Raw genomic sequence first — 12,088 nt, forward strand, 5'->3', positions numbered from 1 at the left:
AATCTTACTGTGCACTGGATGAATTTATCTCAGCTGGCCTGAATGTGTCAAAGCAGCCATGGAGAGTGGAAGTCAGTTTAGCTCCTTGCAGCCACCTAGTGGCTGCCGCTGGTATTGGCATTATGGCAGATCATGTCCTGCTGAACTGTCCCCTCAACCGCAAACATCAGTAGTTAAAAAGCTTCTCCTTGTATGTTTTATAATGCGCACTGAATGGGCATTGACTGCCGTGGAACTGCACTGCAAGGAAAAGGATCTAGTGCTTTCCCACCATATATGTCCAATAATCTTTTCTTAGGCTTCCAGCCAGGTACAGATATCAATTTTCAATCTCCCTCGTATATGCTGACATGTCACCATATTCAATTTAATTGGTAAAATGCTGGAGGAACTCAGCAGATCAGGCAGCATCTACGGAAATGAATAAACTGTCACCGTTTCAGGCTGGGATCCTCCATCAGGACTGGAAAGGAAGGGGGAAGATGCCAGAGAGTGAGGTCCTCCTCTACATTGGAGGGACCTGATGTAGCTTCTGGGACCAGTTTGTCGAGCACCTTCGTTCCATCCACAAAATTCAGGATTTCCTCTTGGCTAAACATTTTAATTTGAATCCCCACTCCCATTCTGACATGTCGGGCCATGCCCTCCTCTTCTGCTACCATAAGGCCACTCTCAGGGAGGGTGGAGGAGCAACACCTCATATTCTGTCCAGTAACCCTCAACCTGATGGCGTGAACATCAATTTCTGCAGCTTCCGGTAATTCTGCCCCCCAACTTCACTCTTTTTCAATTCCCCACTCTGGCCCCCCCCCCTTACTTCATCTATGATGATAACTTTATTGGAATTTAAATCTTACATCCATCCCACAATGCGAGGGAGTAAAAAATCTTTGCGTTATGACTCCGTTGCAATGTAGACATGTGAATTTAAGAGTCTAATGGCATGTAGAAAGAAACTGTCCACTGTTGGTCCTGGCTATAATGCTGCGGTACTGTTTGCCAGACAGAAGTAGCTGAAACAGTTTATGTTTGGGGTGATTGGTGTACCCAATAATCTTCCAGGCCTTCCTTCTGCAATGGAGGGAGGTTCACATCCATAGATGCACTGGGCTGTCCGTACCACTCTCTGAAGTGCCCAGCGATCAAGGTTGGTGCAGTTCCCAAACCAGGCGGTGATACAACCAGTCAGGATGCTCTCAATGGTGCCCCTGGGGAAGGTCTTGAGGACTTGGGGCTCATGCCAAACTTCTTCAGTCACCTGAGGTGGAAGAGGCACTGCTTATCACCCCCATCCCCCTGGTGCTCCACCTTCTTTACTTTCTCCCATGGTCCATTTTCCTCTCCTCTCAGATTCCTTCTTTTCTAGCCTTTATCATTTCCACCTATCACCTCCCAGTGTTTTACTTCACCTCCCCTACCCATCTGGCTTCACCAGTCATCTTCTAGTTTGTCCTCCTTTGCCTCCCTCACCTTTCCAGTCCTGATGAAGGTTCTCGGCCCAAAACATTGACTGTTTATTCATTTCCATAGATGTTGCCCGGCCTGCTTAGTTCCTCTGGCATGTTGTGCGTGTTCCTCCGGCATTTCCAGCAGCTCCGGAATCTCTTGTGCCACTGTATTTTTCAATGTTTTGATGCGCTTGTGATAAATAAAACCAATCTTTATTCTAGTTTATAATCTGATCTCTTTTTCTATTTGCTTCTTTCACATCCTCACCCAAGGTCAACAGAAGGGGGAGGTAGATTCCTCATAATTGGTGCCGAGGCAGTTGATTTGAGAAAAGTTGCCGCATCTCTGATTTTTTATCCTTTTGTCGATATAACTAATATTTCATCTTTAAACCCTTTACTTTGCCCTTCATTTGTCTACCTGCTCATTATTTTCTGCATTCTCTTTTCTTTTTAACTACATTGACATAATGTATGTCATGATCTGTCTGTAAAACGAAAGCTTTTCACTTTATCCCAGTGTCTAACCAATACCAATACCCTATGCATCAACAGTCAAGAATTCACTCCTCCCCAAACACAGTCTGTAAAGAGATACAGCATGAAGCAAGCCCTTCAGCCCACTGACCATTAACAACAATCCTAAATCAATTCCAATTTTTATCCCCATTCCAAAGGTTAGGGTTTGGGTTGGTAAGCTATGGGCATGGTATATTGGCACCAGAAGTGACGTGGCACTTGTGGGCTGCCCCCAGCACATCCTTAGACTGTGTTAGTCGTTGATGCGAATGACACATTTTATTCTGTTTTGATGTTCATGTGACAAATAATGCTGATTTTAATCTTAAGTCTCCCCATATTCCTGCAGATTCAACGACTCAGCCACACACACTATTGGCAATTTAAAATGACCAATTGACCTTCCATCTGCACAACATGTGGATGAGTGTGGAAACTGGAGCACCTGGGGGAAATACATGCAGTCACAGGAAGAACATGCAAACTCCGCATAGACAGCACCCAAGGTATGAATTGAGCCTGGGTCATCGAAACTCTGAGGGATTGGCTCCAATAGCTGTACCATTCCTCCTGCAGGACAATGAATGGTGAAAATCCCCAGGGAAACTCAAATAGCAGAAGTTTGTGGGTGTAGGATTAACTGTGGCAGCTTGCAAAGAACTGCTACAGGCAATGTGTGCTGAATGGAGTTCTTCAGTTCTGCCTAATTGAACTTTAATCCAATTGTTTACTTTTAATTTTAAACTTTAATTCACTGCCAATTGGCTAAATTTTACTTACAAACATAGGCTGAAACGAAATTCGTTCTATTGTGACAAGTACAGCACTGCCTAGCAACAAGGCATTTGAATATTTCAAAGGATTTTTTTTGCACATAGTATTAATTTACAGACATCATTCCAACACTTGAAACTTAACATTAGCAATTCTATTAATGCATATTAATTTCTTTTTATGAAAAGACTCTTATGTCAGTGACCATCCAACTGTGACTGCATGATATTCAGTGACAATACCTGGGTGAGTTATTATCTATTTCTCTAAAATATTCTGGGAACAACAGGGTTGTAGATTTTCCTCTGTGGCATACCAGGAGACCATCAGTCCCACTCAGATCCCAATTAGTTGAGTAGGTAAGAGTGAAGAGGCAGGTAAAGGCCAGGGGGTCCTCAAGGCTTTGTGCATAATTTTTTCCCCAAGGATCGTAACCTTGTTGTGGTGGAGAGGATTATGAGTTCCTGAGATCCTGAGACTGAATCTGTCTGGAGTTTAGCCATCTGATGCTTAGCTACTGGTAGGGTTACCCATGGTGATAAAGTCAAGGGGGAGGTTCCAGATAAGGAGAGATCCAACCAAAGCATCAACGGTGGAGATGACACATCACAACGGCGGTGAAGTTGGAGGAGGGCTGCAGTACGGAAGGGTCCTCAGTCATCTTTCATTTCATGCCACTGGATCCTGTCTTCAATTTGTCAAGGGCTGTGTGCCAATGTATCAGCCTCTCCCATTAAACAAAGTCACGCACAGTGGTTCTCCATTAAGGGGATCCACCCCTAACATCTCAAAACATGTTGTTCCCTTAGGAGAACGTCATACTGCACTTGAGTGATTGCAGTACTTTTACAAGGTCTACATTGGTCCTTTGGGAAGCTCCAGTAAGGTGTCCCTAAGAGCACCTAGCTTGACACCTAGCCATGGTCATTTTGAATTTGTTGTAAGATCAAGAGGAATATTGAGGCAAAGGCCTTCTCCCTGTTTTTGGATGGGAGGAGGCAATGACACAAAGATATGGTTCTACCTCCCACCAAGTGGAGGTGCTCCTCTTGCCTCAGAGGCTCTTCAAGAACTAAAATCATACCACAAATGCAGTCAGCTGGCCATTATCTACTTCTAGACCACATATGTTTCAATCGATGCTCAGCAAGAATAGGGGTGGAGGATTGGCAGGAGGCTGATTAAGAAGCATCCTTTCTGACTCTGAAGTGGGGAAATTGAAATGTGAAGCAGTTATGCAACAAACTTCTACAGATGCACTTCTCAAAGAATCCCGACGAGTTTCCTCATGGCCTGGTACTGTAATTCCAATGCGCAGGAAAGTGAGAGGCTGCAGAGAGTCTGGTCTAAGATGGCATCGGTGAAACATACCAACGCCTTACCCGCAGCAAATAAAACTACTAGTTATGCAATTAATCACACTTTGTTTGGACGATGATCATTGCAACTTCCTGTAACTTCCCTGTTGCAGTTGAGCTTTTGAATTGCCTGCACGACCTGGCATTTTTGTGGTGTGAACTGAAGTCTCAAAGGTACAGGATAGTTATAGCGTGGAGTGTATGGGCTAAATCAAGGTGGCACGGCCCAGGCCCGAAAGTGAGTAATAAGCCAATGTTTGACCATTGCTGGAGTGGACTTGGAGACGATTTGAAGTGAGGTGAAGTGAGCCAAAGTGGGGCAGAGTCGAGGTGGTGGGGCCTGGGCCTGAGAGTGAGGAACATGATGTTTGACCTGTTTAAGCAGCGGGCCAGATTGGAAAGGTCAGGCCAAATGGAGGCTGCAGGGCCTGGGCCCAAGAGCATATTGAAGTGGCAGGGCCCAGGTCCGAGAGCAAGGGAGAGCCAATGTTTGGCCGGATTGAAAAGGTCAGGGTGTTGGGGCTGGAGGTGAGGGACAGGCCAGTGTCCAGCTCGCTGCTTTGTGTGGTTTACTCATCTCTGCACTGAACCGAGGCTGTGGCGCAAAACTGAGAGGCTCCTGGACCAGCAGCAGTGATGACTGGCTTCACGGCTGTGAACTCACTTCCGTGATCTTTAGTTCTGAATGATATTTGCTTACTTTTATTGTTCACACAATTTGTTGTCTTTTTTTTGTACATTGGTTGTTTAGTCTTTTTTTATTGGGTGCTATTGGGTTTCTTTGTCTTGTGGCTGCCTGTCAGGAGACAAATCTCAAGGTCGTATATAGTGTACATACTTTGATGATAAATGCACTTTGAACTTGAAGTTTGAGTTGAGCACACGGCCTTGCCCATCTTGGGCACAAGCCTCCCCACCACTGACAGCATCTGTAGGAGGTGCTACCTGAAAAGGCAGTATTTATCATTAAGGATCCATGCCATCCAGACCATGCCTTCTCCTTGATGCTACTGTCAGGTAGCAGGTACAGAAACCCAAAGTCACCACCAGGTTCAGAAACAGCTACTTTCCTACATCCTGCGCAACCCTAACCCTATCGCAGCAATGGAACATCACAAACCACTTCTTGCACTACCATGGACTTGTTTCTAATAATGTTCTTTGCATTAATGTCCAGACCGTAAGGTAGTGAGAAGCATAGAGAGAGTTCATAGAAAGGTAGTTGGCGCTTGCGATGTACTGAGCTGTTTGTTATGGTCACAGGTCGAGCAGTTACCACACTCAGATGTTATACTCAGAATTATGTCTCTCTATGACAGAATAAAGTACATTGAAAACAATTGTTAAGAGTCAACATGGACTTGCCAAAGAAGTAGAGGCATTGGTAAGCTTTCTTGGCCATGACATTAACATGAAATTATTTGAAGGCTTCAATCCTTTTCCAATCCTAGTTCATTATGTCTGTCAGACAGCAAGAGCAATTGGAATTATACTGAGACCAATATTGGAGAGTTAACACTACACTTGGCCATGTCAGTGACACCTTACTACACCTGAGTTACTCAATTCATACCTGCAGCAAATGCACCATTCACCACAATCTCCATCCAGGAGCTTCAAAATACCCAGCCCTAAAGTTGGCCAGGAGCGTTAGTCAGGCTTTGCTTGGCATGCAGGGATAGGTTGGTAGATGATTTGGTGGGATGGGTGCATTGGGGGAGGTAATGATGGAGGCACTGAAGCCATAGACTGTTTGTTGAGGCCTCTGACTAGCATGCAGTCTCTTTATTGACTTCTTCTTCGGCTGTCCATCGACTTCGATGTTGATGTGCTAAGAGATTAGTCTCTGCAGGCACGTTTATGGGCCACAAGACCAGCACTGTCTCCCACTTCAGTTGCATTTGTGATTTGACTGGTCTAGCACCGAATGTTTACGTTCATGACCTGCTTCATATTTCTTCTGCCTTTTCTCCTCAATAGCTGGGATTGACAATAAAGCGCCAACTTCTGTCAAAAGCATCTTTCTCCCAGGTGTTGACATTCATGTCAGTGTGCTTCATATGGCGCTTGAGCACAGCTTCTGACCACCATGCTTCCTCTTTCCTTCATGTAGCTCGCCGTAGACAACAGCTTTGGGTAAGCGATCATCGCTTATTCTTGTGACATGGCCAGTCCAACGCAGCTGAGAAGCTGCAATGAGCGATTCTGCGCTGACTGCCTCAGTGTGTTTGAGCACTTCCACATCTGGTACTCTCTCTTGCCACTTGATATGTAATATTTGGCATAAATGCCTGGGTTGTGTCTTGGTCAATTTCTTCATGTGCTTCCGATACAATGTCATTGTTTCAGTTGAATAAAACAGAGATGGTAAAACAGTGTATTATACACTTTGGCCTTGTTTGCCATTTTAATAGTGTGGTGAGACAAAAGTTGCTTCTGCAAAGCACCAAAGACTTTTGTAGCTGATTGAATTCTCTTCTCAACTTCCAGATCTGATGAGTTGGTGTTGGTCACAGCACTTCCTAAGTATGTGAAAGTGTCAGAACATTTCAGCGCTACCCCATTGACCGATATGACTGGTGGTTGGGTCTCACTGGGACTACACAGAGGAGGAGGCTGGTATAGAAGTTCAGTTTTGGAGACAGTATAGTATTGACTACCATACTGATGTCAGGATGGCTTGAAACAACAGCGAGGTATTGACGTTGGTGAAGACTCTTATGAACTCCCATCACAAAGTAAGCATCAGGTAGAGCCATGAGCTGGCAAGCACAGGTTTCACTCAGTCAAGTGATGTGCAAAAGGTTCTGCATGAGCCAGGGCTTTTCTCCCTGGAGCAAAGGAGGATGAGAGGCAACTTGGTAGATATAAGATGGTGAGGTATGGATAGAGACTTTTGTCCAGGGTGGTGATGCCCAATACCAGAAGACATCTATTTAACACAAGTGGAGGCAAGTTTAAGGAAGATGCCAGAGGCAGCTTTTTCTTACAAACAGAATGGTAAGTGCCGGGGTGGTAGAAGCTGATACATTAGGGATATTTCAGGGACTCTTGGATAAGCATATTTTCAATCCACTCGGAGTCACACACTGTCCTCACATTCAAAGGGCAAATGTGTGATTTGGTAGATTGGATTAAAAATTGGATTGGCCATAGAAGACAGAAAGAAGTGATGGAGGGTTGTTATTCTGATTGAATTAGAATCAGTACCAGGTTTATTTTCATTGATATATGTCACAAAATTTGTTCTGTGGTAGCAGTACAGTGCAATACATATACTATAAATTATAATAAATAAATATAATTTAAACATAAATTACTAAATAATACAGAGAACAAAAATAGCGAGGTAGTGTTCATGGGTTCATTGTGCGTTCAGAAATATCTTGATGAAGGGGGAGAAGCTGTTCTTAAAACATTGAGTGTGTGTCTTCAGGCTCCGGTATTTTCTCTCTGATGGTAGCAGTGAGTAAAGTACATGTCCTGGATGGTAAGGGTCCTTAATGAGGCATCGCTCTTTGATGATGTCCTTGATGGCAGGGAAGCTGGTGTCCATGATGGACCTGGTTGAGTTTAAAACCTCTTGCAGATTTTTCCAAGCTTGTACAGTGGTCCCTCCGTGCTAGATGGTGATGCAACCAGTTAGAATGCTCTCCATGGAACATCTGCAAAAACTTGCTAGGGTCTTTGGAGACATACCAAATCTCTTCAAACTCCTAATGAAATATAGCTACTGGTGTGCCCTCTTCGTAATTGCATCAATATGCTGGGTTCAGAATAGATCTTCTGAGCTGTCAACACCCAGGAGCTCTGTGAGCAGTGGTGTTTCATAGAGATCCTCGATAGGCTGGTAGAGGACTCGTACACCAAGCTTGCTTTCATTGGTCAGCGAGTTGAGTATGCAAGCAAGGTCCCGTTGTAATTGTATAACCTTGGCTTGGCTACATTTGGAGCAGTTCTGATGATTGCATTACAGGAAGAAAGTGGAGACCTCGAAGAGGGTGCAGAAGAGGTTTATCAGGGTGTTGCCTTGATTAGAAAGGTTGGGAAAACATGAATTGTTTTCTCTGGAGCATTGGAAACTCAGGGGCAACCTGCTATTTGTTAATAAAATTGTGAGAGGGATAGACAGAGTAGATAGAATCTTTTTCCTGGGGTGGAAATGTCAAATTCTACAGGGCATAATACACAGCCTTAAAGGAAGAGGAGGAGAGGTTAAAGGAGATATACAAGGCAAACCTTTTTACTGGCAAGGGAGGTGGTGGAAGCAGATACAATGGCAACACTCAAGAGGCTTTCAGGCAGACACATGAACAGATAGGAGAACTGAGGGACAGATCATGTGCAGGCAGATGGGGTAGATGGTTAACATAGATAAGGTGGGCAGCTACAACCCACTCCAACACATCCCTCCCCGCCACTGCGTACATTTACAGCGAGCGCTGCCACAAGGAAAGCAGCATCCATCATCAAAGACCACTGCCATCCAGGCCATGCTCTCTTTTCACTACCATCAGGCAGGAGGTACAGGATCCTTAGGCCCCACACCACCTGATTCAGAAATGGATTTTACCCTACATCATCAGCATGGTCAACTTCACTCACAACTCCAAACTGATTCTACGACCTACAGATTCAATTTCAAAGACTCTTTTACAACTCATGTTCTCTATTATAATTTTTAAATTTGCACTGTTTGTCTTCTTTTGCAGAGTGGTTGCTTGTTTTTGTTTATGTACATATTTTCATAGATTTTTATTGTATTTCTTTATATTTCCTGTAAATGCCGGCAAGAAAACGAATTTCAAGGTAGTACAAGGTGATATATAAGTACCTTGATAATTAATTTACTTTGACTTTGAAGGGCCTGTAACTCTGCTGTACAGTTCTACATTCATTTCGGACAGCTTAAGAGTACAACTCACTGTATTTTGCCAGAGAAGGATCACTATGTATTTAAGCAGGGCAAGTGACTACCTCTTCAGTCACAGACTCTGTATGCATCAGACTCTTTATAAATAGATTCCCTAAATAGACTTTGTTTGCTTTGCTATTACTTGAGAAAGAAAACTGTGTTTACATATTGTCTGCAGTGAGCATTCCCAGGCCCCAGTTTATTTGACAGATTCCATACTGTCAAGAGAGGAAAAAGTGCACATAGACTTAAATGGCGACAAGTTTTTAAAATTCTTAAATTATAGACGCCAGATTTAAATATATCAACCTGCCAGAGGTTAAGATACTTTCTTCTGCTGCCTGGAAAACTCTCAGCAATGTAAAACAGTAATAACATTTTAACTCTTGAGGTGCTGGTATGTGGAGATAAACGTGAAGTGCCTTTGGAAGGAGATAAGAGATCTCTGATTAGCTCAGTGCACCCTGTAAGCAGGTCAGTGGGAGATCCTTCATACAGCTGACATGAACAGGATGGGCCAAATGGTCTCGTTTTTTTGCCCAGAACTTTTTTTGTCTTTCCAAACAAAGCAAGTATCGAAGTGACATTTAATTCTCAATAGTGCTTGTCCATTTTTTTTTTGAGATGTCTTAGTATTTTGTACTCAGTTGTAGCAAAGGTAGTCGATAAGTCTTGGGGCAATGTTTAACTGGTGGATATCTTGCAACCTTCGAGGACCAAGACTCTTCCTCAGGGTCAGTCTGCAGTGATGTGCCAAGCTCATTGGTGTACCTGGAGTCAAAACATAACCTTTAATAACAATGATCCAACACTGTACAATCCAAAAATATTTTAATATTTTAGAATGCTCTTTCACAATATCCCACCATGCTCAATCAATTTCTCTGATTCATTCACTATGGTTACACTCTCACTCCAGCATTATAAATGCCCCAAATTTCACTTCCAATGAACTATTAGGTCTGAACCAAGTCGATATGCAATGCATCTAAAAGGTGACATCCAGCATTGAGGAGCCCTTCTATCCAGGACATGGCCTCTTCCTATTACCACTATAAAGATGGAGGTACAGGAGCCCGAAGACACACATTCAATGTTTTAGGAACAATTTCTTCCCCTCTGCCAATGGCTTCACTTATCACCTTCTAGTTTGTTCTCCTTCCCCTCCCCAACCTCCTTACTCTAGCTTCTTCCCCCTTCCTTTCCAGTCCTGATAAAGCATCTTGGCCCAAAATGTTGCCTGTTTGTTCCTTTCTGTAGATGCTGCTTGACTTGCTGAGTTCCTCCACCATTTTGCATGTGTTGCTCTGGATTTCCACCATTTGCAGAATCGCTTCCATTTCTGATAATAAACCTGATTCTGATATGTAGAAACAGAGCCCACCAGGGTTCACACAATTCCAGAACCCTGGAACTCTCTGAGAGTGATTCATTGCTGGATTCAATCGCAGAGTGCGATGTGGAGCATCCCAGACTTTGCATTCAACTCTCACTTAACACGAGCCAGACTACAGAACTGATAGCAGACTTCAGGAAGAGGAAGTTGGGAGACCTCATTGAGATACCATCAGTGGAAAGAGTGAGCAGCTTCAAGTCCCTGGGCATCAACATCTCAGAGGATCTATCCTGGCCCAATATATTGATGGAATTATGAAGAGGGCATGCCAGCAGCTCTACTTCATTAGGAATTTGAGGAGATTTGGCAATGAATAGGGACAATTCTTTTTAAATTAATGTGCTGTAGATTTGTGCTTTATTCTTGTAATGAGAATCAGGGCTGGGTGTGGTGCTGTGCCCTCCATAATGGGCTCAGTGGGAGTTAGTAGTTGGGGGGGGGGGGCAAGGGTTGCCAGTAACAAATCCTGGAAGAATCACATTCGGAAAACACAGAGCCCAGTTAAGCTGCCTTTTCCTTCCTGCCAACACCCCACCCATTTCCAATGTTTTCACAACTGCTCAAAGTAAGAGGCTCAACACACTGTTTTTGTAAATCACTTATGGAGTGGCAGAGTCAAACACATCAATAAAAAATTGCATAAAGGGGGAAGAGTCAGTGGAACAATTAAAAAATCATTTGTGTGTGTCTGTGTCTGTATACATGTGTATGAGACCAAGGATGAATTCTAAACCATGACTGATAAACCATGATTCTAAATCCATCTGGAACTTGCTCCTCAAGTTAATCGTGATGAAGGATCTTGGCCTGAAATACTCATTTCTCTCCACAGATGCTGCCTGACCTGCTGAATTCCTCCAGTATCTTGTGTGTGTTGCTCTGGATTTTCAGCATCTTGTGCATTGGAACTTTCTTCTGATGAGTTATGAACTAATTAAAAAGTTGTGGGGGGGGGGGGGTGAGAGAGGGAGGGAGAAATCAGACTTAAGATGCTGAGTTCAGTTGCCCACAGCAGAATCTTTCACTCTTGAAGTCTTTGAAACATCACAAGAGAGCAGACAAACTTGATCTGAATAGGACTTTTCTAATAACTATATTGACTTGCTTTGCATTACGGATCAGAACATAGAACACAGAACAGTACAGCAGAGTATATTCCCCCAACCTCTGCCCCTTCCTAAACCCATTGTGGTGGCATCTTTCCTTGGCCTCTTTCTTATACACATGATGACCTTTCGCAACTAAAGATAAAAATATTCAATCGAACTTTGCACATGTATTGAAGACCTGCTTCAACCGAATTTCAGCGCTGTCCTCAGCTGCTCTTCCAACTTAACCCTTCCAAACTCTCAGCACTTTTGATACATGAATGAAAAATTATTTTGCTCCACTTACACAATGGGAAAACCGATTTTACTTCCTACAGTCCTGACCCTTTTCTCACCTGACTATAGTCTTGATATTAACCAGATCAGGAACAATCTTGGTGCTACATCTAATACGAGCTGAGCCTTTGCAGCACCTTGGAGGCTTCTTATTTCCACCTCCAAACTGAGACCAGCCATACATAGATGGAACAAGTAGCTTTCTAGATCTGCATGACCCATTTGTGCAGTGGTGTGAGGAATTAACAGTGCACCATTATTTTTAATCTGTGCTGTTTGAGTACTTGTTGATA

The 12,088-nt window shown here is 43.5% G+C and overlaps 2 protein-coding genes across 9 annotated transcripts in view; one reads left to right on the top strand and one right to left on the bottom strand.

Annotated features, from left to right (window-relative positions):
• Positions 1-12,088, top strand: part of LOC132403735 (uncharacterized) — a 65,889-nt gene that overhangs the window by 24,102 nt on the left and 29,699 nt on the right. For 3 of the 4 annotated variants that reach the window (XR_009515331.1, XR_009515333.1, XM_059987373.1), the window contains 2 exons: positions 2,317-2,473; positions 2,930-2,987. The gene's annotated coding sequence lies outside the window, so the exon portion shown is untranslated. Of the gene's footprint in view, positions 1-2,316; positions 2,474-2,929; positions 2,988-6,079; positions 6,139-12,088 lie in introns of those variants that run through there. The other variant, XR_009515332.1, reaches the window with a different exon arrangement.
• LOC132403734 (ankyrin repeat and SOCS box protein 13-like) overlaps positions 2,691-12,088 on the bottom strand; it is a 46,604-nt gene continuing 37,206 nt past the window's right edge. For all 5 annotated transcript variants that reach the window (XM_059987372.1, XM_059987368.1, XM_059987370.1 and 2 more), the window contains one exon: positions 2,691-9,785. In XM_059987372.1, the coding sequence (XP_059843355.1) occupies positions 9,658-9,785 (128 nt within the window). In that variant the 3' untranslated portion in view covers positions 2,691-9,657. The remainder of the gene's footprint in view (positions 9,786-12,088) is intronic.

The sequence above is a fragment of the Hypanus sabinus genome, chromosome 13 (assembly GCF_030144855.1).
Source record: "Hypanus sabinus isolate sHypSab1 chromosome 13, sHypSab1.hap1, whole genome shotgun sequence".
NCBI classification, from domain to species: Eukaryota; Metazoa; Chordata; class Chondrichthyes; order Myliobatiformes; family Dasyatidae; genus Hypanus; species Hypanus sabinus.